At 43.5% G+C, this 21,570-nt stretch overlaps 3 protein-coding genes across 4 annotated transcripts; 2 read left to right on the top strand and 1 right to left on the bottom strand.

Annotated features, from left to right (window-relative positions):
- Positions 1-453: 453 nt before the first annotated feature.
- LOC115409512 (ras-related protein Rab-5A) lies at positions 454-5,916 on the bottom strand. Of its 2 annotated transcripts, none has more exons than XM_030120725.1 (6): positions 5,705-5,916; positions 2,404-2,625; positions 2,072-2,223; positions 1,802-1,924; positions 1,454-1,547; positions 454-1,363 (listed from the first exon to the last, which is right to left on the bottom strand). In XM_030120725.1, exons 2-6 carry the CDS (start codon positions 2,567-2,569, stop codon positions 1,248-1,250), a joined length of 651 nt encoding a protein of 216 aa, XP_029976585.1. In that variant the 5' UTR covers positions 2,570-2,625; positions 5,705-5,916; the 3' UTR covers positions 454-1,247. The 2 variants fall into 2 exon arrangements, with proteins under 2 accessions (XP_029976585.1, XP_029976586.1); XM_030120726.1 differs by having other exon boundaries at positions 2,404-2,593; positions 5,705-5,907.
- A 733-nt stretch (positions 5,917-6,649) lies between these two features.
- Positions 6,650-11,815, top strand: otud6b (OTU deubiquitinase 6B). Its single transcript, XM_030120620.1, has 8 exons — positions 6,650-6,880; positions 7,516-7,664; positions 9,151-9,249; positions 9,506-9,706; positions 9,844-9,964; positions 10,096-10,157; positions 10,239-10,345; positions 11,174-11,815. Exons 1-8 carry the CDS (start codon positions 6,811-6,813, stop codon positions 11,256-11,258), a joined length of 894 nt encoding a protein of 297 aa, XP_029976480.1. The 5' UTR covers positions 6,650-6,810; the 3' UTR covers positions 11,259-11,815.
- A 2,823-nt stretch (positions 11,816-14,638) lies between these two features.
- Positions 14,639-16,638, top strand: lrrc69 (leucine rich repeat containing 69). The gene is made up of 8 exons (XM_030121104.1): positions 14,639-14,833; positions 14,964-15,090; positions 15,172-15,244; positions 15,347-15,542; positions 15,877-15,948; positions 16,025-16,126; positions 16,222-16,398; positions 16,531-16,638. The coding sequence occupies exons 1-8, from the start codon at positions 14,639-14,641 to the stop codon at positions 16,636-16,638; spliced, it is 1,050 nt and encodes a 349-aa protein (XP_029976964.1).
- The last annotated feature ends 4,932 nt before the right edge of the window (positions 16,639-21,570 follow it).

Genomic DNA, 21,570 nt, shown 5'->3' with positions numbered 1-21,570 from the left:
TCCAATATGATCGTGAAGCAATAGCACATATTGCAACTCCCCACTCACTGCTGTCACTCAGCAGCCCAGCAACACTGACACCATAGCAAAACAGAAAAGAAAAAAAAAAAAGGCTACCATATAGACTGAATCATCCAAAAGGCAGAAACCCTACAGACCCAGGTTTGGGACGAGGATGCTGCATGGGAATATGAGAGAGTGGTGAGGGTGATGTGCACCTCTGTGCTTAAATGAAGATAAAGTTGGGGGGGTGGGGGGTTCTCTGTGCTGCATTGGTCCTTGCAGACACTGAACTCACACAGTCAAAATACTGTGAAACATTGCACGATGCCACTAGGGACAGCTACAAGCAGGCATGGCCCAGGAGAAGAGCCGACAGGTGGCGTAAGACAAGGAACATGAATGCTACTCTGGATCTAATGTCCGGGACAAAGTGGTAGCGGTGGGCAGACAGAGAGGATGACAGAGAAATTTAAACAGGACTGTAGTCCACGTCTTCTTCTTCTTCTTTTTTTTTAAATTCACGATAAAAATGGTCTCTGTGACTAGAGAGGAAAAGCTCAGAGTTCCCATTATTCTTTCTGCAAACTTGTCCATCCTCTTTCTCAGAATCACAAGAATACACTCCTAATAGATTTTTTCTTCTGTGCTACTGCAGACAAAGGTTACAGGTTTTTTTTCTTCTTCTTCTTCTTCTTTTTCTATTTGTGGCCACGTTAATTTACAACAATGTGCATCCATTGCCTTGACAAAGTTTAAGTAAACGATAATCAGCACTTTTACCCAAAAAAACATAAACCAGAAGACTATTAGAAATGCTGTATTAAATTCTTACGCTATCCCAGGAAAGAGAAGCGATCACTTCCTCTAAATAGATCTCCGATGACAGGTGCGAGGATGTGTCTAACATCTGCAATCACATTTCCATCAACGGCAACTGATAGACGTAAGAAGCTAGATGGCGGAAAGTAAGACAAAGTGGTTAGGAGGCTTCACCAGGTAGCAGCAGAACCACAACGGAGGAAGAAGAGGCAGAGCCATGAAGTGATATCAGAGTCATGGTGTTCACTTTGCTACCGAGAGGAAAAAAAGGAAAAAAAAAAAAAAAAAAAAGAGTTGAGGGATGCGGAGCATCTCTTCTTGTTTCAGAGAATAGGTGACACATTGAATTAGTAACTGCAGTGGCATTGGGGGCGTTGGCCGCATTAGTTACTGCTATACAGGGAGATCGGGGGTGTCGTCTGATGTTAGTTACTGCAGCAGGGAGCCTTGGCCGGCTGGGCGGTTTCTGTAAGGTCCACTCCCCGGTTCCTCCCGCTGCTCGGTCCAGGAGCCTGGGGCTCACTTTTTGGCAATCGTTTTGCTAAAAGTGAAAAAGGAAACTAAATCAAATCTTGAACAAACAAACAAAAAAAACCCTTTTTTTTCCTTCCATTTTGCAGGTTTAACATACCAATAGCCATAAATATCTCGTTCACATTCATTGACGTCTTGGCTGATGTCTCCATAAAGAGTAAGCTGTTGTCATCTGCATAGGACTGCGCATCCTGTTAACAAAACATAGAAACCATTTACAAAAATGTCTCAATTCTGAAACATCCTTATAAGACGAAACTAATCAGGTAAAAGTTGTAGAGAATAGTCATCTCATCATTTGCTATGTGTCCTCTGGATATAGTCACATTTTACAAATCAATGTAAATTTCTGTTGAGAATCACAGCCGAGTGTCTCAGAAAACAAGCTGCAAAGAGTGTGTGTGTGTTTGTGTGTGTGTGTGTGTGTTTGTGTATGCGCACTGACCTGGAAGTCCACAGCTCGCTTGTTGGCGAGGTCAGCTTTGTTGCCGGACAGAGCGATGACTATATTAGGGCTGGCTTGTCTTTGTAACTCCTTCACCCAGTTCTTTGCACGTGTGAAGGACTCCTGCAAAACGAAGAGATGGCGCCGCATGTTGACAATGCCGATGTTCCTTCACACTTTCATTCTTACAGCTGCTGTGCAGGCCTGCTCTCACGCCAGGACGGCCCGTGAAAGTCAGTCGCTGCAATCACTGCGACCGGTAAGACGTGCCTCGTTTGTGATGTCGTAGACCACAATGGCAGCTTGTGCTCCTCTGTAATACATCGGCGCCAAACTGTGGTAACGCTCCTGACCTGCAGTGTCCCAGATTTCGAACTTCACCGTTGTGTCATCTAGACACACCGTCTGAGTGAGAAAGGCCGCTGAATGGGGAAAGAGATCAGAAAATGGCTTCAATCACCTGGAAACACTCTTTTTAAGAAGCTACTGAAGGGTTTTCCCACATGTTAATTCACTTCTGCAATCACAACACAAGGCTGATTGTATCTGCTGAAAGCTGGCAGTTTGACAGCTGCGCCTTGCTTTGATGACGAAACACTCACCTCCTATTGTGCTTTCCTGGAATTCATGGAATTGGCCCTTGACAAAACGGAGCACTAAGCTCGACTTCCCCACAGCTGACTCCCCCAGCAGCACCAGCTTAAACTGACAGATTTTGTTGCCTGCATTGGGTCCGTTGGGCCTCGTAGCTCCACCTCGATTGGCCATGATCTAGACAGATCCCCTGGTATCCTGCGGGCCAGACCTCGCTATCAGGACTTCAGCTGCAACAAGCGAGGAAACAAACATGTTTTTGACTGTTCCAGAGTAACAGTTACACACATACATTTATATTGAGGTGAGCAAAAACAAACCCAACCCTGTTTGCTTAAAGCAAGGACACAACTTGTCAGAGAACTACAGTAGATTATTTTACAGTACTGCAGCCTGCTTACAGCAGTTATTCTTGACAGGCTGGTATTGATCATTCCAGATATTACAAGCAGCTATACAACATTAGATCAAGTGTGTAAAACAAGCAAAACCTCTTGATGCGGGGGGGGGGGGGGGGGGGGGGGGGGGGGGGGGGGGGGAATTGATCTATCTCAAAATAGGCTGAGCAGTGACCTTTACAATGAGGATGTAGAACAAATGTGCATTCTCACAAGAATATATTCTTCATTTACTGAACATTGACTTTGTAAAAACCATTGAAGCAGAAATTGTAGAGATATTAACCCCCTGGGTGTCTTTAAAAGCTAATTCAAGACTTTTATTGCCATTTATAGACAATAACAGCTGTTTAAATGAGCATAACTGAAGGGCAATTATTGAATTAGGACACTTTTCTTTTTAGATTTTTGTTTATGATTGCTTAATATAAGATAGAATTTGTAGAACTAAGTATGCATAAATTAGTAGTACCTATGTACTGCAAATGTGAAGAAAAGATTTAAAAAAGGGTCGAACTGTCATGAGCAGCATTGAACTAACTTGGCGTGAAACAGATAAAAATGACAATATAAATGTTATTTGTGGTTGAGCAGGGCTGTTGTGAAGTCTCATATATTTGCAAATTCACAACAATAGTTAAAAATAAATCTCCCAATCTATAGCACAAATAATTAATCGCACATCCTGTGACTGGCAGTAATAACCAATTCTGATCGCTCTCCTGATGAAGGGTTAAGAAACATTCAGTTTATACTGGTTAAGGGACAAATTTATAGACGTGTACCCTCAAATTCTGTTTCCAATACAGACTTTTGGGGCTCAGTATGTCAGCAATGCTTATTAAATGTACTTAAAAAAATAAAACCTTAATCTTTTGAGTCATACTTTCACCCATCAAAGGGCAAACAAACAAAGCAAGTTTTCAAATTGAAAAAAAAAATGTCTCATTAAGGGTTCTTCAACCAGCAATGGTTTGTCCCCAATTTCCTTTTGTACATCATCATACACGAGGAACGAAAACCCACACAATCACACGCAGTAACAGAACGCAAAGGAAGTTTTGTCATGAACCACAACACTGATTCATAAGCAGGAGAAAGAGGGCGGGAGACAGACCCGCCCACATGGCTCAAGACCCTTTGCACTGAGAAATCTGCTGTATGGATGCATACCAAGCATTCATACATTGCTTACTAACCTATTTAGTAATCAACTGCTTACCAATTTGCTTCACAACAAATGGCCACTGTTGAGCGGTAAACAAGACAGCCTATGTCCAACTTCAAAATGACATCTAATTCCAGACCAGAAACCTGAATTTCACCCCTCCGCTCAGCAAACTCACTAATATGTTATCTAAGTTATTTTGAATCATTGGCTTTGTAAACAGAGACTTGTCTCAAATTATCAGCAACACTAATGCAGGACATTTTCCTACCTTGTTGAAATATTTCAGTCTGTGGTGAACTCTGAGGAAACAGTTCATCATCGTGTTATGTAGCGTTCCACAGATATCATTATCTACGCCTTTTGTGCCAGCTTGAAGCTTGATATTGTGCTGGAAATTGCCAGTACTTGCTATACGTTTAGAATCCAAATACTGTAGTTTCAATTACTATAATTATATTGAAGAAAGAGTGCGTAACAGAAGTAATAACAAGTTGTGTTTGGACTGTCAAGTGTTGACTTTACTACAGGTTGAAGGCACCGATCTTTGTATCAGAACATCAACATAAAAACTTCCGACGACATTCAACAAATATCTGGTGCAAAGTTGAAAAAGATTAGGAATGAAAGAAGTCGTGAGATAATACAGAAACCTGTGTGTCTAGCTCAGTGACGTTTGGTTTAACACTATGCTAAATGAAATAACAGAAAAACATTCATTGTTTCAACACATCTGGGACAAGGGATGACTCTTTAGAGGAAAGGCTTTCGGACACAGCGTTTCAAAAATCATCAATATGGTTGCTATTGAGGTGGTGATGTTAAGAATTTGTAGTTTCCCCATAGGACTTTGTGATAAAAATCTATGTATATTTTCAACTGAATCTCATCACTGTGATTTAGAGGTGTGTTAATCCTCAACAGAGTGTTTTCCCAAAGCAGCATTGAAGCAAGTTAATGGGCAAATTGGACTACAGTGGGTTATAGCTTCAAAAAATTGATGGGAAATGTTGCATTCAAAGTAATAAAAGCTAACACGAGTGTCTGAAAACCAAGAAAACAAACACGCACAAGGAGAGAGCGCCAGTGTTTACTCCGAGTCATGACGAGGACTGACAGCACTGCGCAGTGCATGTGACTGCGACGCTCTCATCATATTTGGCTTTGACTGTCTTTAGTTGACAGTAAACACACTTGCTCGTGTTAGCTGGGGCGATGCATCTGTTTTGTTATAAGAGGAGGGACGCCATTTTCCAAATTGTTATTGTTCTCCAGCCTGATAGCTAACATGTTGTTAGCTAAGCAAACTGTCCCCAGGTCTGAAGACAAAAACGCGACAACTACAAATAACACAATGACAACGTAATGAGGTTGAACTGCTGGCGTTTAGTGCAAGTTATCAAATGTTTGTTGTGAGCAGCCAAGCCTTCAATTGACAAGCACATTAGCTTGTAGCAGCGTTAGCATTCCACCCACTGACCTGATTCCACCCATTGAGCTTTCAGCAAAGTCACTGTAGTCTGTCCAGCTAGCTGCGGGCTAACCGAGCCAAAATACCGCCTACAACTAGCAGCTGGACTCGGCAGGACGTGACACGGGCCTGCCTTTCTAGTTCCCCCTCAGCTAACAAACATTAGCAGGAGGCAGCTAGCGACAGAGCGAGCTAAACCAAGTCACCGATGACAACCGAGCGAACGTGAACGTTCGTCACGAGCCAGCTGGAAGCCGCGGCCGGTACGCTACCTGAGAGCCGGGCGACGGTTCACAACTTTAAATACCACTGGTGCGACGGGACACCGTGGCGAGGCGGCGCTGGACGGACAACAAAAAACAATTTCAACAATCCCGTCACGTCTCCTCCTTTCTTTCTTCTCGCAACTTCCCCCTGGAACCAAAACACAAACAAGCTCTTCCGCTCTCCGTGCCACGTCACACCGCACGTCTGCGCTGCGCGAGCCGCCGTCAAGGGGCGCTCCCGCCGCTCCGCTCAGACCGCTTCCCCCTGCAGGGCGCGCGACGCGAGAGCGTCAAGGCCTGGTCCGAGCACGAATATCACTTTTCCTTTGAATTTTTCAGAATAAATTATGATCAAAGCCGCACGGTGGCGCAGTGGTTAGTCCCGGGCCTTTATGTTTGGAGTTTGCATGTTCTCTTCCACATAAAGCAAGGCAATTAGGACATAAATGCATATAAACATGTGAAGGAATGTCTGAGCCAAGGGACCCAGAGTGGTAAATTGGTACGGAGCAGTCAAGCAGAGGAAGTACAAAAGCAAAGGAGTGAAAGCAGAAGCTTTTATATTTGTGGACAGGGAATGCAAAAGTTGTGCATGTGCATCTCTGTGACCCGCAAGCAGGTGAAGAGGTTCATAAAGAATGAACTACACTTTCACATTTTAGGCTCCAGCACCCCGAGATAGAAGATGAAAGGAGAGACGAATTATATGTTGCATACATGGGAAGGTAAAGCCTATCTTAATTAGAAAAACAAGTACAATGAAAGAGTTATAATGTGCATGAAGGAAATGTTAATGCAAACTGCAAAGGTGAAAATGTACAATACTTTGACCTTTATTGACTTGACACCTGGCTGCTGTGAAGGATCTTAACTGTAGTACTCACATTATCCACGTGGTGGCAGTAGGATGCAACCGTATATGCAGGCGTAGAAGAAGAAGATAATTCCGCCCACATCCTCTTCTCTTCCGGCTGAGGCCATAACAGCACGTTTTATTCATTCTGGGCTGTTTGTATTTTTATCCCGTGCTACTCATGGTCCGTATTTTTAACCACTGACGCCGCGACGGTCATAGTCTCCATTTACAGGCGTTCATAGAACAAACTGAAGACATGGAGGAAGTGGAGACAGCGGAGGAGCTGCTGGCAAAGCAGCACCGCAAGGAGAAGAAGGACCTGCAGGGTGGGTGTCTTCTGCTCCTCTCCTTCTCCTGGACCAACAGTTGACTTCTTTTATGTAGGCAGTCTGTTTAAGCAAGGGTTCATTGTCTCTTAGTGGCTACCCTCAACTGTATCTGTGACTGGCTGTTTTAAAAATACCCATATACATTGCTAAAGTTAAATGCACTGTTAAATCACTGCTGCACTAAGTTTCCCCTCTTCCAGCTCACGGAAGATGTAGTTTCAGATGAATATTTACACAGCATTGAATGATGTCTCTCTGCACACGCCAGATTTAGTGGAAATATTCAAACATGTCATTTTTGCAACCATATTTTAGTTATTGATGTCAAAATATGAACTGTATCTGTCAAAGACAAAAATACTGTCTGTGATGCAACAAACCTGATGTGAAATAGGCCGTGAAGCCATGGTGAATAGTGTAATATTGGCTTTATTACTACAACTCATGAGAACACAGAAGAATGAGAAGAATCAGAATCACAATAGTCTTGTTTGAAAACAACTGAATTGTAGATATAGTCCATACTTGTGACACAGTTTAAAAAAAAGTTGAAAAGAGAACAATAACAAGCATAAAAAAAGCACACAAATACTCAATGATCTTAAAGCTTTTGTTCTTCTGTCTTATTTCAGCTAAAATCCAGAGCATGAAAAATGCAGTTCCCAAAAATGACAAGAAAAGGAGGAAGCAGCTGACGGAGGAGGTTGCCAAGCTGGAGGCAGACCTCAGTCAGAAGCATGAGGAGGAACTGAGGCAACTCAAGTCTGAAACTGACACAAAGGTAGCGGCATTCATTCACATCACTTCCAATACAAATACAATTGAAGTGTTTTCACTTTGTCTTTCCACAGGTTAACTTAAAGGGCAACTCCGGTTTTTTGACACCTGGACCTTATTTATAGGTGTGTGCATGCTCATATACTCACTCAGACAAACATCGTGCAGCTCGGAGTCCTTCAGAAGTTATTTAGATCCAACCGATGTAGCAGCACTAGCGGGGGTGCCACAGCAATGGAGCGTTAGCGCGGGACATAATCTCTGCAAAGTCGCTCATTTCGGCTGTATTTCTTCATCCATCGCCAGTGTTATCATAAAGTCAGCTCGTCTACCGTCTTCAGGTGGGTCAGCTGAAGAGCTGACAGTTTTCGCTAACTTAGCCACAATTAGCTCGGATGGGAACGTTGCGGAGCTCCTCTCCCCAGCAGAGAGGCACTTTGAGTCGGCCTCGGCTGTCACGGTGCCCCGGCGTCTGACTTCCAGGGGCCGAGTTGGAAAACGGCCCTCAGCTGCTCCACGGAGGCTCCGGACACCGGCGAAGACGCACGGCTCACGCGCTGCCGCTGGACGTCTCTCCTCGCCGGGAGGATGCGTATCTCCGCTCCCCGGCGGATGCGCGCTCCGGGCCGGCCGCGGGACGCGCGACGGCCCGCCGCGCCGAGGCCGGAGCTCTCTCCTCGCCGGGAGGTAGCGTATCTCTGCTCCCCGGCGGATGCGCGCTCCACGCCGGCCGCGGGACGCGCGACGGCCCGGAGCTCTCTCCTCGCCGGTAGAATCCAGATCTCCGCCGCCTGGCGGATGCGCGCTCCGAGCCAGGCCACGGGACACCGCCGGAGGCCCCCCTTCCGACCGAAAGGCAACCCAGCGCCGATGGAGGAAAAATACAGCCGAAATGAGCGACTTTGCAGAGATTATGTCCCGCCCTAACGCTCCATTGCTGTGGCACCCCCGCTAGTGCTGCTACATCGGTTGGATCTAAATAACTTCTGAAGGACTCCGAGCTGCACCATGTTTGTCTGAGTGAGTATATGAGCATGCACACACCTATAAATAAGGTCCAGGTGTCAAAAAACCGGAGTTGCCCTTTAATCATTGATTCTTGGAAGACATATGCAAAAAATTTATCCAATTGAAGCAACTGTACTTCAGGTTTTATGGTTAGACTCTTAATAAACTTGAAAGTATAATTTTCAGTATAATAATCTGCATGAAGTGCATCAACACATTACTTTTCAAATGCCTTGGTTCTTTGAGTAGGACAACGAGCTGCAGCAGTCACTCAGCAGCACAACTAAAAAAGAATAAGATCCACTTTTTTTTTTTTTACTGGTCATCAATGAGTATTAGGAATGCCAACAATTCCAATCACAACTCACACAGTGGATCTCTTATATCTTCCACAGTCTATAAGTACATTTGGTAACCTTAAACATCTGTTTTATAAGAATTTGCATAATTTAACTCTGTCAATATGTATTCAACCATACAAGGTGGAAGTGGTGATGAATGGAATGGAGACCATGAAAGTTGAAGGTGAAGAGCAAGAAGAGGCCAGACAGCCACGAGTCACCAAGGCCCAGAAGAGAAGAGTGAGATACTGCTTTAAGTTTTGTGTCTTTCTAGTCCACAGTTGTACAATAGAAGAAATCCATAACTGCAACGTTTATCTATAAAACACAATAATTTGATAAATATATTAATGGCACTAAAGCAATAATATGATGTCTTGTTTTCTATTTCTTCTACAGGATGTGTGTTTAGTTTAAACCATTTGAGTTTGCTTCAGTTTAGTTTTAGTCATGGTTTTATGGCTAAATTGACACAGTGATTTCAAATCTTCTTCAGGACAAAAAGGCTGCTCAAGAAAAGGAGCGAGAGAGCAGGATAGCAGAGGCCGAGGTGCAGAACCTGCAGGGCGTGAGGCACCAGGAAGGTTTGAAGCTCGCTCAGAAACTGGGCGAGCTGAAGCTTCAGATCAAGGAGATCCCTTCTGATGGTCACTGCATGTACCGGGCTGTTCAAGATCAACTGGCCCAACAATCAAAGGTGCATATTGCTCTCAGAGTAGTGTCACTGTAAACGACAGCTTGAATCCAGAGCATTAATTAAGATAAATGTGCCGATTAGCTCGAAGATGCACCCGCTCAGAGGCGATCATGGTATTGCGTTCTACTGTATTTCAGCCAGAGTCGGCTCTGAGTGTGAAAGAGCTCCGAGCACGCACGGCTGAGCACATGAGGAGCCATGCCGACGACTTCCTGCCTTTCCTTACCAATCCAGACACTGGCGACATGTACACAACAGGTGGGACTTTTTTAGTTTGTTTCACTAGACTAAAAACAAAAATGCAACTGTGTTGTTGGAACGAGGCTACACACACACACACACGCGCACGCGCGCTCTAGTCATATGTTGGAGTTTTTATGTTTTTCCAGATGAGTTTGAGAAATACTGCAGCGATCTGGAGCATACAGCTGCTTGGGGAGGGCAACTGGAGGTGAGACACTTATAGATATAGTAGATATATAGATATATCTCACTAGGTGTAAGAAATAAATCCGTTTTTTGAATTTCACAGCTACGAGCTTTGACGAAAGTTCTTCAACTGCCAATCGAAGTGATCCAGGCTGACTCTCCCACTATAAAAATTGGAGAGGAATATGACAGTGAGGCCATCACTCTTGTGTAAGAAGGCTTGCTTGTTTTTTGTTTTTTTTTCCAATATATATCTGCTCATGGGTCTATAGTAATTCATTGTCATCCCACTTAAAACATCAAATATGTATGAGCAATTCAACTTGCAGATACTCCTCATTCAGACTAATCAGATTTTAAATACATGAAATAACCTCTGCTCACTCAGAGCACACTGTTGCTTCCAGAGATAAATATTACTGGGGGTGAGGGGGTGGATCCCACTTTACTATATGCTATATTATATTTAAAATGATGCATTTGTAAAACTAAATTCCACACGAAAGAAAGGAACTTTGTGTTTAGTAAATTATTTCTTTGTTGCAGTAATGTTTATTGGAAATACATTTGATACCATTAGACAGCCTAATTATTTTACTTTAAAATAATGCTGTATTTGTACTGAACATGCTTTTGTGGGATAAACAGAAGAGATGAGGTTTTGGTAAATGCCCATGAAAAAGTTTTCAAATCTCCTCTGTTCATGCCAAACACTCATTATTTTGTACTGCCTCTTGTTTGGTCAATTGGCTGATAGAAGTCTGGAAAAAAAAGACAGGGGAAGGTGAAAAAAAGATTTTCTGCTCAAAACACAGATTTTCTTGCTTTTTTTCTGCCCAAGTAATCAAGCTATAAGATCAGATCTGGAGCAGCATTTCACTGCTCTGCTGATGGAACCCCAGTCGAAATAAGCTGCTTATATTCAGTAATTGATATTTCAAATGTGTTGCTGTTAACATGTTTAGGTTTGTAAGGTTTCCTTGTGTTTCTCCATGTGAAGGTGAAGCTCTACAGTGCATTTGTCTCATTTGTTTGCAGCTACATGCGTCACGCCTACGGTCTCGGGGAGCACTACAACACGGTGGAGCGGCTAAAGGACCCGGCCAACGCGGAGGACAGCTGAGAAACAATCCGCTGTTGGCTTGATTTAAACCTGTGTGTGTGTCACGGAGAAAGCGCCCAGACCTCTTAACACAAAGGACATTTAAATGCCGGCATATTCGAAAGGTGACCCCATTTCTGAGACATAATGAAGCTCCTTTACAGACTGTCTGGCTGCTTTCAGAATGGGTTTGGTGCTGAGTGATCGGTCACGCTTTCAAAGTCGGAACAAATGAGCGCGCAAGGTGAAATCTTGATAGATATCCCCATTTCTGAAAATATTACCATTGTGCTAATGAAATATAGCCCAGAGCAGTGTTTGATGTGTCACTTATTTTACACGGGACACCCTTGAGTTAACCTAACGAACCCTTCAGGTTCCTCCTTTAGCCCGTTTTTAATGAGTCGGATACACCTGGACTGTAGACGACGTCGGAGCAGTTTTAAGATGCATGTCACCTCACCGTCTGTCAACAGTTAGGGTTAGTTCATGTTTGATGTTTTCAGCCCTCTTGAAATGAACTGAAAGTGTTAAAACTTTTATCAATAATAATAAAAGAAATGCTTTGGTGAAGCTGACATCTTTTCCCTTCACCGTGTTTTAGATCTGATCCGATTCATTATCAGTGAAGCGGGTGCAGTGAGTTTTGTAACATTCATCTCCTGTTTAGATTAATTCAGGCAGTGCAATTGCAGGATTTCAGCTTTATTTATGAAGTGCCAATTACAACATGGTCGTTTCTAGACACTTTTACAGAGCAGACCCAACAGATCCACATGAGCAAGCATAAGCGACTGTGGAAAGGAAAAACTCCTTTTTAACAGGAAGAAACCTTTGCAGAACCAGGCTCAGAGGTGGCAGCTCTCTGCTGTTCTGGTTGGGGTGAGGGGACAGAAAGAGAAGAAGATAGGACAGACAGTTTCTTGTATCTACATACATTTCATATGTAAACAACAGAGAGGATATTCTTCGACGTCTTCTTCGACTGGGGGCTGATCTCATCTGCCACGTTCTACAAGTGGCAGACGAGCAGGGACGACGCCGAGCAGCAGGGAAAAGCTGAGGCCATCGAGCCCACCGTGCCCTTCTTCACCTTCCTGCTGATCTGCGGTGGACCCTGAGCTCAAACAAGAGAAAAGAACTAAAGAAACCAGGAACAAAGGAGTTTAAAAAAAAAAGTAAGGGGAAGGAATTCATTTCCAAGAACAGACAGGTAAAAAAAAAAAGATCTATTTTCACCTTTGAACAAAAGCACACAGAAGCACATGATGCATCAATGGGTACATAAAAAACAGGGAGCACTCAGAAATAATCTAATGGGCATCTCTCCTGTTCTCCAGACCTTCTGCAGATGTTCTTTGACGCTGAGCAGCAGTCTGCGGGCGAGCCTGAGCTCGTGACAAGAATCTGGAACAGGAACGGGGAATTTAGAAGAAAGGCTGATAAATGCAAAACAAATGGCGGGAAACTTGGGACTAGGGACAGTGAACGAGAGGTGGGGATGCAGAGAAGGGGAATTTGGAACTAGTCACAAGACATTTGGAATTATGGATGGGAACTAGGGGCAGAGAATGGTTAAAAAAAAATAAAAAGATTGACAGGCATTCATTTTCCAGTAAGGAATGGGTAAAGAAAAGCTGCTTCCTCTCAATTTTTCCATTAATTCCCAGGAATTATATTTTTGCGGAGGTTGCAGTTGTTTGAGCTTGCAGGTCCAGATGTTGACTTTCTTGTGAGCTGCTGTTCTGTTCCTGTTTCTCCCTTGTCGTTTCTCTGTGGGAGCTGTTGCACGTGTGACCAGCGCAGCTCTCTAGCCTCTGCTTTCAGGCTTGAAGTACTTTGTTGAGCTTCATGCACATGAAGATGAGACAGAACAGAGGATCCACGATGGAGACGCACGGGAGCAGCAGCCACACCAAGACGGCAGGAGCATGGTTGGGATGCCGACGACGTGTTGTTTACGACTTCAAACAATAAAGAATAAATGTTGAAGACTAAATTCAGTGTTGTCATGAGTTCTTCTTTTAATCAGTCGAGATTTGGACCAAAGAGAACTTCTTTCTTCTGTGGTTTAATGTATGATTTTTGCATTTCATTGTATTGCAGCCTTGATGAAGTTGTACAGAGGATCACTTGCATTCAATATACTGTATCCAGAAGAAACAAAATGAGTTTTATTAATTACATGCATTCTCATTTTGGATAAGATACTGTTGCATCAAATTTCATCTTCTTTTCTACAGCCTTATCAAATGAATACAGTGTATCACTATCCAATGCTGGTCACTTTGAGCTATAATTACTACTTGCTACATGTTTTACCAGTACATACTGGGAACACTAGTGCTGCTTCATACTCATTTGGTGTGTTTTCTGCTGCCTGTCAATGGTTGAGATGTTTATAGATGTCGTCCTCTGTAATGGCAATCTTTATCTCCCTCGGTATTGTTTCATTGTATTTTACAGCCATGGTGCAAATAGCTTCCTCCTGCTCAGGTGTGAAACAAAGCCAGGGTGGAGAAATGGGTTTGGGCTTCAAGAGTTGCAAGTTTCTTTCCCACATGAGAGGTCACTGCTGGGTGGGTTTTTAAAGGAAAATAATTCAATTAATGAAGTGTAAAAAAGTCAGCTTGATAGACAAACAAAGACTATTGTGTAGATAAAGGCAGTTGTTGTTTAGTCCAGGTGGAGGCAGTGTAGCATCGAAGAAGCTGAGAGGTTAGTTTGGTGATGACAAAAAAAAAAAAACACTGCCAAAAAGGGCACTAGGGTATGCAACTGTTTTTTTTTTTTCGGATTTCTTTCTTGTGCACAAAATAACAAGTAGTGCAAAGTAGCATGATTGATTATTAATAATTATTAATAATAATAGTTATTGTTTTAATTATAAATGGACATATGTTCACTTAAGTTTTAAGATTACTTTCGATTAAAACACCATAACAACCATAAAAAAAATAAATAAAGTGCAATGTAATACTTGTAAACTTGGCATAGCTTAGTAGACTGGAATAGAAAAAAAATATCAATGGGACTAAAACTACAAGTACATGTCAACTCAAAAGCAAACCCTTAATTTGGTCCAGGTTTTCCTATAGTAACTAGGAGTGTGCTGTGCTCGTCTTGCTTTCATGCCAGCAAAAGTCATCAATCATATCCTCATGAGTTTGTTTCTCAGCCACTGTGGGTACTCAGCCATTTCAAAACGCGATAATGAATCAAAGTTTCTTTTCCTCACACTCTCGTGCCGCCCCGTGGAGACTGCCGCCTCTGACATTGAGGTTATTCCATGTCTGTGCTGCTGTACCTCGCTCTGACCACCAGGGGCCGCCGCTGCTTCAGAAAACCCTTATGAGCGCGTGCAGTCGTCATGGCCACAGTCCACAAGCCTGACTTCAGGAATGGATGATCGCGAGTCAGTGGTCAGACAGTCGGTGGTCAGAGCTTTATATGGCGGCTCCAAGTCTCTAAAGTTAAGTTCAAAGAGAATCCGGGAGGTTCCTGAATGCGTCTCCAGACTCGGCGGCCTGTCGGCCCTCCTGTTGAACAACAACTCCATCTCCCGCCTCCCCGCGGAGCTGCTCTCTCTCCGACAAGTGAGACTGTCTCCGTTTGTTTGCTCGGGGCTCATCTGCTTACTGGAAAATTGCCAAGATGGCTCTTGAAATGTTTTACACATCACGCAGATTTGTGATTAAATACTTTTCCTTCTGCGATGCCTGCAAGCTGACTGAACTGAATTTGGGGAATAATGCCTTGAAGGAGGTTCCTGCTGTTTTGGGCCATCTGGAGTCCTTGAAAAAACTCTACCTGTTCAGCAACCAAATTACTGTAGTGCCTCCTGATGTGATAGGTGGGTTCTCACTGTTCTGCATGATTAAAACAAAGTGTGAGTCGTCTCTGTTATTGACACTAAGATGTGGATGTTTTGCAGGTGGGTTGCCAAACCTGGTTGTTCTCAATCTGAACCACAACCAGATTCAGAGACTTCCTCCAGAGATTAAAAGGTACACAAAAGTCTGTGGATCTGTAGGCCTGCTTTTTTACTGTCATACAGTCAAAGTTTCAATCTGTCATGAACTCCAGTCTGTGTGTCATTTTCCCTTCAGATTAAAAAAGCTTCGACACCTCAGCGTGCTGGACAATAAACTGGAGGAGGTTCCTGCTGGGCTTGGTCATTTGACCTGCTTGTCTGAGATCAACCTGAATTTCAACCGAGTGTCTTCGCTCCCGAAAGAACTCTGCAATTGTAAAGAACTGGCAAAGCTTTATGTTGCCAGAAATGAGCTGAGCAGTCTTCCAGAGGTTGGTGAACCTCCACTGAGATAGTGAGCGTCTTCTTATCACATCATGAGTTTTTTTCAGATTTTGTTTACCCCCCCCCCCCCCCCCCCCCACCCCCGACTGGCCCCCACCCCAAACCAGAGAAAAATGAAAAATTAAAGTAAATGTATTAATTTATTTTTGCACTCCAAATTAAGACAAGTCCATTTCTTTGCAAGTAATTATGAAGACACAGTTAATGTTCATTTAGACGAGGCACTTGTAATTACTGAGTTGTGACCTATAACCTTTATCTTTGCACTTGAAGATAATTTAGTTTTTTAAATTATTTTCCTGATTGTTTTTTTTCCTCTAGGAGATTACAACACTCACGAAACTTCAAGTTCTGGATGTTGCCGGGAACAAGCTGTCAGTGTTCCCAACTGAGGTATTGTGCTCAACACCTTTTGGACTGAACTCAAGGGTGATGCAGTATCTGAAAATTACTGGGTGAAATTGTGTAGTTTCACCTGCTGCCCCTGAAGGAGCTGTACTGTGAAGGGAACAGGTTTGTGCGGCGTGAACTCCTGCCGTCAGTGCAGGATGCTGAGGTCTTTTCCTTAAAGGCAAGTAGGACTGAAGTACTGATTACATCACACACACCATAATCACCCATCACTTAAAGATACATGTCTGTACCTAATTTTTCTTCTTAACACAGGAGCTGGTTGCCAGATTTGTTTTGCAGGAGGATCAGAAGAAGTGTTCTCTCATTCATAAGATGCTTCCCCACCACCCAGCTCTGAGCGCCCTGCTGAGCAGCGGCAGGCGCTGCGCCGTCTGCCGGGGTCCCTTCCTCACCACCTGGCTGGAGTGTGTTCATTTTGTGAAACTGAAGGTAGGTGAATATAATATTCATAAATATCTTCAATACCACTTCACCTGAAGAAAACCTCTGGTTGGCCACACTGAAAAACAACACAGCACATTTAAATAACAGTGACCTTGTTATGTTTTTTTTGTGTTGCAGGACGTTAAAGTGAAGACTTTGCTGACGGTTCCTGTGCGCGCTCTTCTCTGTTCATACAAGTGCTTCAACACTGATGGACACTCCTACTATGGTGTATTAACAAGATAAAAACAGATCCAGTCATCAAGAGGTAGTTTTCATGGTGATTCACCATCACCTGCAGCATCTGGTAGTTTCTGGTGTTTGTCCTTCAGGTCATGTGAATAACATTCAACACTTGAGTCACTAGATGGCAGCAAGGGAACATCACAGTTTGTGCATTTTGCAGCTGAACACAGACTGACAGGGTTGGGAAATATGAATTTTACTATACCAGAACAAACATTGCTACATTTAGATAGAAAGCGACTTGGCAAAATATAGAATTTATTCATGACTTAACTTTTAGCAGCCCTGTGTTGATGCAGCCATGAATGATATTTCTGCTCATCAAATATATTTATCCAGTTAAACATAAAGTCTACTTAAAGTCCTGATCTTAACATGTATTTATGGAGATTCTTGTCTCTTGTTTCTACTGCACCAAGACTCCATGTCTGCACCATCTCCATCTCCCATCTCCAGGCAGTGGCATCTGTTCCAACCTGCCAGACAAGAGAAAGACAGAGAGAGAGAGAGAGAGGGAGGGATGGAGAGAACTTCATTTCTTGCAAATTAATTTCCCATCCACGCCTCCAGAGCTTACTAGCTCCTTCGCTAGCTGCTGCTGCGGCCGCTGCTGGTGTGTCTGCTGAGTCGGAGCCTCATGCATAATGCATCAGGTTTAATTGCAAACCCAGAAACTAATGACTTTGGACTGGTTAACAGCAGGGGAGCCATACATCTCGAGCAAACTGAATGAAAAATCAGCTCAGAGGAGAGAAAAAAAGGAGCCTAGCCCCTAATTGATGAATAATTGAAGCGGCGAGCTACAGGGCATAATTGTGACATTTTGTTTCAATCAATTTCCAAGTGGTGTGGGCGAAAAGTGCACTTAAAGGAAAAAGGCAATGACAATGAATGAGAGGGAAAGAGAGAGAGAGCCGGAGAGACAGGGAGCGCAGATAGTGATGGAAATGGACATTGTGTCTTCAGTCGTAGCCATGACATTTTCAGGGGCAAAAGACCCGAATGGACAAAGTGACTTTTGTCTTTATCTCGCTTTCACATCCCAGGGTTTCCTGACAAACTCCTGTTACGCCGCCGCGAGGTCACTTTTTAATCCCAGCCAATGGATCCATATTCTATTTAAATGGCTTTCTTTTGTTCCTTTTTTCACTTTGTGTTTCAAAAAGAAAGAAAGAAAGAAAAAGTGCAGCTGCCCAAGTGGACATGTTTGTGTTTCTGGCAAAGCCTGAATTCGTTTTTCCGTCAGCTCGGTTAGTCAGCTGTCAGCGTATGAAGGCTTACAGCTAAGTCAGCCATTGTGGGCAGAACTAAACATCACACTGGTCTGTCTTGAACTTGTTGGCATGGAGTGAATAAAACCAGAGCCGGAGAAAAGGAGAAACAGCAAGAGCCACTGCGATGCAGCATCGTCTGATCTCACGCATTGGTTCTGCAGTGGATGAATTTGGTTTAATGTGTGTGTGTGTGTGTGTGTGTGTGTTTTTTTTTAACAAATTTGCAGCCATTTACGACACTAGCTTATGTTTGCAATACTAGATTTAAGCTACACTAAAAAAGTGAGAGCGTGCAATGTCACTGACTCTGTCTGCAGCATTCATAAATTCAGGATTTCATCACCGAAAGCAGAGTGTATAGATTCCACAGCCTTGATAAAGTGTTTAACTGGCTTTCGCATTCAACATCAAGTTTTTTGTCTCCCAGACCGTGTTGTACTAACATTTTTTTTTTTTTTTTTTTGCATAAAAATGTTACATTACCCATGAATAATTACTCTGGATAGTATCATATTGCCTTTTAAGCCCAATGTGAGTTTATTATAAATATGCAGTACATCACAGAGACGTTTTGCACGGTTACATCAGTACTGACTCCTGAACGGAACTGTAAGCTCACAAATCTGCATTCAAACTTTTAAAATACATAATTACAAAGTTTACGCAGACATTAGTTTGTCCTTGCTGCTGAATTTCACCGCTCATGATACATTACTTCAAAGAAACTTCACATTTCTTCCCTCTTTGCAGCAGCTCACTATGGAAATAAATACATTAAGTGGTGGATGTGAACCCAGCTGATAAATAGGTCATGCAGTTCTCCTGGCACCACACTAATGGGTGAAAGGCCAGCAGTGTGTGCCGTCTTGCGGGCAGCAGATGTTGGATCCCGCAGCAGTGGCGCAGCGGCGGAGGCGGCGGCGGCGGAGGAGGCACCAGCCCCGTGGCCCCCGGGACCCGTCTGTTAGTCGGTCTGATGTCTGGTGTTCGCCGTCATCCTTTTATTCACGTGTGCGTGCACCTCTCTGACTCACTGCAGAAAAAGCAAACGATCTCTTCACCTTCTCTCCAGCATTATCACAATAACGTTGCCCCCCCCCTCCTTCTCCTTCTTCATTATGTTACAGTCACACCGCCACACATGCACGGATACGCCTTATGATTGCCACATTCAGAGAGCCTCGTGTCTCTTTCTTTTCCCTTGTACACATTTGTTTCTTAAAACCGCGCGCAGCGTTGATTGACGTCTATGGAAATGAGGGGGTTGCATCCTCAAAGGAGACACCATACGGATGGGAGCAGCGCGCTGACGAGAGGCATCTACAAAAGGCGCTTGTAAATTCCTGACATGCCTAACATATGTTAATGAGCCTTTCTCTCACTCTGATATAATTACTGCGAGGGGATATTGCCTTTGGTGGAAATATCGGTCTCGCATGGCATGGCTAGCTCGTGGGGGTGAAAAAAAAAAAAGAGTAAAGGATGATAAAGTAGGGGTGCATAAATTCTCATTTACCATGCTTGGAGGTAAGGAGAGTGATGTTGGCAAATTCACTCAGGATGATGTATTGGGAAGAAGGCACCTCGGGTTCATTACATACTTCTTTGTTAAAGTGCTTCCTGCAGTCCTGCGTCGTTTGTTAGGGGGTATTTAGTCTGTCTTGTCATTTGGAGCATTTACTTAGAGAGTCTTCAGAGGAGAATGGAAGCGCTTGAGCTGCAGTGCATCCTGGGGCTAGAAAGCCAAATGAAACACATGCAAAGGTTTTCCCACTTCTCCTGTGAGGATGGGATGGAATTCTTTGGATTTCGTTAAAGTTCCTCATGGATTTGTGTTTTGTTTAAAGGATTAAAACCTGTGATACATTTTGATCATTGTGCATGATGCCATGCCATTCAGACTTTTCTTTGGAAAGTGTTTTCAGCCGTTTTCGGTGTCAACACCATCGAGTGCGAGGCGTCTAACTGCAGCACATTCAGTCATTTTCGGCGGCCCAAATCAAAGCGATCCATGATTGCGGTCTTCACCTCAGAAGAATGATTTGACACCGGCTCACCCTGATACCTCCTCCTCTCTCCTTGGGGCAGCAGCAGCAGCGCCTCTATTAAAATGAGTGGAATTGATTGCTGAAGTAGGGCCTTATGAGTCGAGAGAAGGGGGGAGGGGGGGGGGGGGGGGGGGTGAAGAACACGCCATTCGATAGTGAGCAGTCGGCCGGTGTCATAGCCAGGAGTGTGCACCACTCCAATCAGTACAATCTATTGTTGTGCATTGCTGCCCATGACAGATCTTGGTATCGAGCCACTGGCACAGCACCAGGGTATTGTCTGCATGATAGCTGCACAATCAATTCTGCAGTGCCACTAGAAGCGGCGGGCGCTAGGGGGCAGTGTGTTTCTCTGCTTGTTCTCAGGCAGATGGCAAAGAGATGCACTGATGCACAGAATACTGGGATGTTCCTGATGAATCTAAGAGATAGAGCAGCTAATAAAAGCAAAAAAAAAAACAATGAGCTGGTATTGGAATTCAAAGCCTAATTGAAATCTAAGCATCAGATCAAAGCATTGAAAAACATCTTTGACTATTAAATCAAATCATTGCAGCCAGAGATTCCTGGGTGGAAAAAAAAAAAAAGTTGAAGTTTCTTTGCACTCATTGTTGCATATCAATAGAAAAAAAAGGATGGCAAAGACACCAGCTGTACGAGACAATAGCCATACAAGCTCTTCATCAAAATCAGCACAAAGCAACAAAAGAGCTTCCTTGATATAGATTAGAAAGCAACAAGAAATTATCCAGACAAGCTAACCTTGAAATGCAGCAGACTATGAAAAGATGTTACAAAGCGAAGTCAGTCAGATGTACCAGGCTAATAACCCAGCTTCCTCCTGTTCTCTGCTCCTCTGTTTCACGTGACCAAATAAATTTATAAATATCAGCCTGAACGCGAGCAAGTAAAGTGTGTGTCCTCTGAGTTTCCGAGGAGGCGATGCCATTACGGAGCTGTTCCTCATTAGGGGACTGTCGAGACGCGAGCCTGGCCGTCAGACCAGCTCCTTCTCCCTGGCAGTTCTGGGTCACCAGCAACCACGCTGCAAAAACACCACTTCCAGGCTGCATTTGGTTGCAGAAATAAGGGGGAAATAAAGCACTGCTGTAACTTCAAAAGAACAAATCAATCTTTAATCTTTTGAATGTGTGAATGCCTTTGAAAGCTTTCCTCGATTTGGTAATAACAGGGACCAGGAAGAGGGATGGAGATCGTGTGTTTATATTTTTTTTTTTTCAAGAGAAAGTCACTGTTTTTTGGGAAACAATCTAAAGGGAGACTGAAGCTGGAAGTGATGTGGATGCAGTATTGACTCTTTTGAAGCCAGACATTTGATCGTTCACCGAGATGCTTTAAGATGTACATTCTGATTGTTATTCCCCCCCCAAAAAAATGATATTTCATGCTTTCTTAGATATTGACTTCATCTGCTTCAGTACTGAAAACAATCTGGCAAAAAATAAAAAAAAGCTGCCTGTCACATCCACAGTGACGTCCATGCTGAGTGGGCCCGAGGACGTCCTTCAGTTCCAACTCCACTCCGCTCATCATCAATGTGATTGACAGCGCACAATCTCAAAACCCAGTTTTGAGGTCATGTGATGGCC

The sequence above is a fragment of the Salarias fasciatus genome, chromosome 22, assembly GCF_902148845.1.
Source record: "Salarias fasciatus chromosome 22, fSalaFa1.1, whole genome shotgun sequence".
Lineage (NCBI taxonomy): Eukaryota > Metazoa > Chordata > Actinopteri > Blenniiformes > Blenniidae > Salarias > Salarias fasciatus.
Note: the sequence above shows the minus strand (reverse complement) of the source record. Positions and strands in the feature narration are given on the sequence as shown.

What these genes read in the sequence shown, in the direction of transcription:
- lrrc69 (XM_030121104.1), top strand. Translation starts at nt 14,639, where the DNA reads ATGGATGATCGCGAGTCAGTGGTCAGACAGTCGGTGGTCAGAGCTTTA. An exon ending in AGCTGAGCAGTCTTCCAGAG is followed by an intron (nt 15,543 to 15,876) that starts GTTGGTGAACCT and finishes TTTTTCCTCTAG; the next exon opens with GAGATTACAACACTCACGAA. An exon ending in TGTCAGTGTTCCCAACTGAG is followed by an intron (nt 15,949 to 16,024) that starts GTATTGTGCTCA and finishes GAAATTGTGTAG; the next exon opens with TTTCACCTGCTGCCCCTGAA.
- otud6b (XM_030120620.1), top strand. Translation starts at nt 6,811, where the DNA reads ATGGAGGAAGTGGAGACAGCGGAGGAGCTGCTGGCAAAGCAGCACCGC. An exon ending in GGAGAAGAAGGACCTGCAGG is followed by an intron (nt 6,881 to 7,515) that starts GTGGGTGTCTTC and finishes GTCTTATTTCAG; the next exon opens with CTAAAATCCAGAGCATGAAA. An exon ending in AGTCTGAAACTGACACAAAG is followed by an intron (nt 7,665 to 9,150) that starts GTAGCGGCATTC and finishes CAACCATACAAG; the next exon opens with GTGGAAGTGGTGATGAATGG.
- LOC115409512 (XM_030120725.1), bottom strand. Translation starts at nt 2,569, where the DNA reads ATGGCCAATCGAGGTGGAGCTACGAGGCCCAACGGACCCAATGCAGGC. An exon ending in CCAGGAAAGCACAATAGGAG is followed by an intron (nt 2,224 to 2,403) that starts GTGAGTGTTTCG and finishes TTCCCCATTCAG; the next exon opens with CGGCCTTTCTCACTCAGACG. An exon ending in AGCGAGCTGTGGACTTCCAG is followed by an intron (nt 1,548 to 1,801) that starts GTCAGTGCGCAT and finishes TTTTGTTAACAG; the next exon opens with GATGCGCAGTCCTATGCAGA.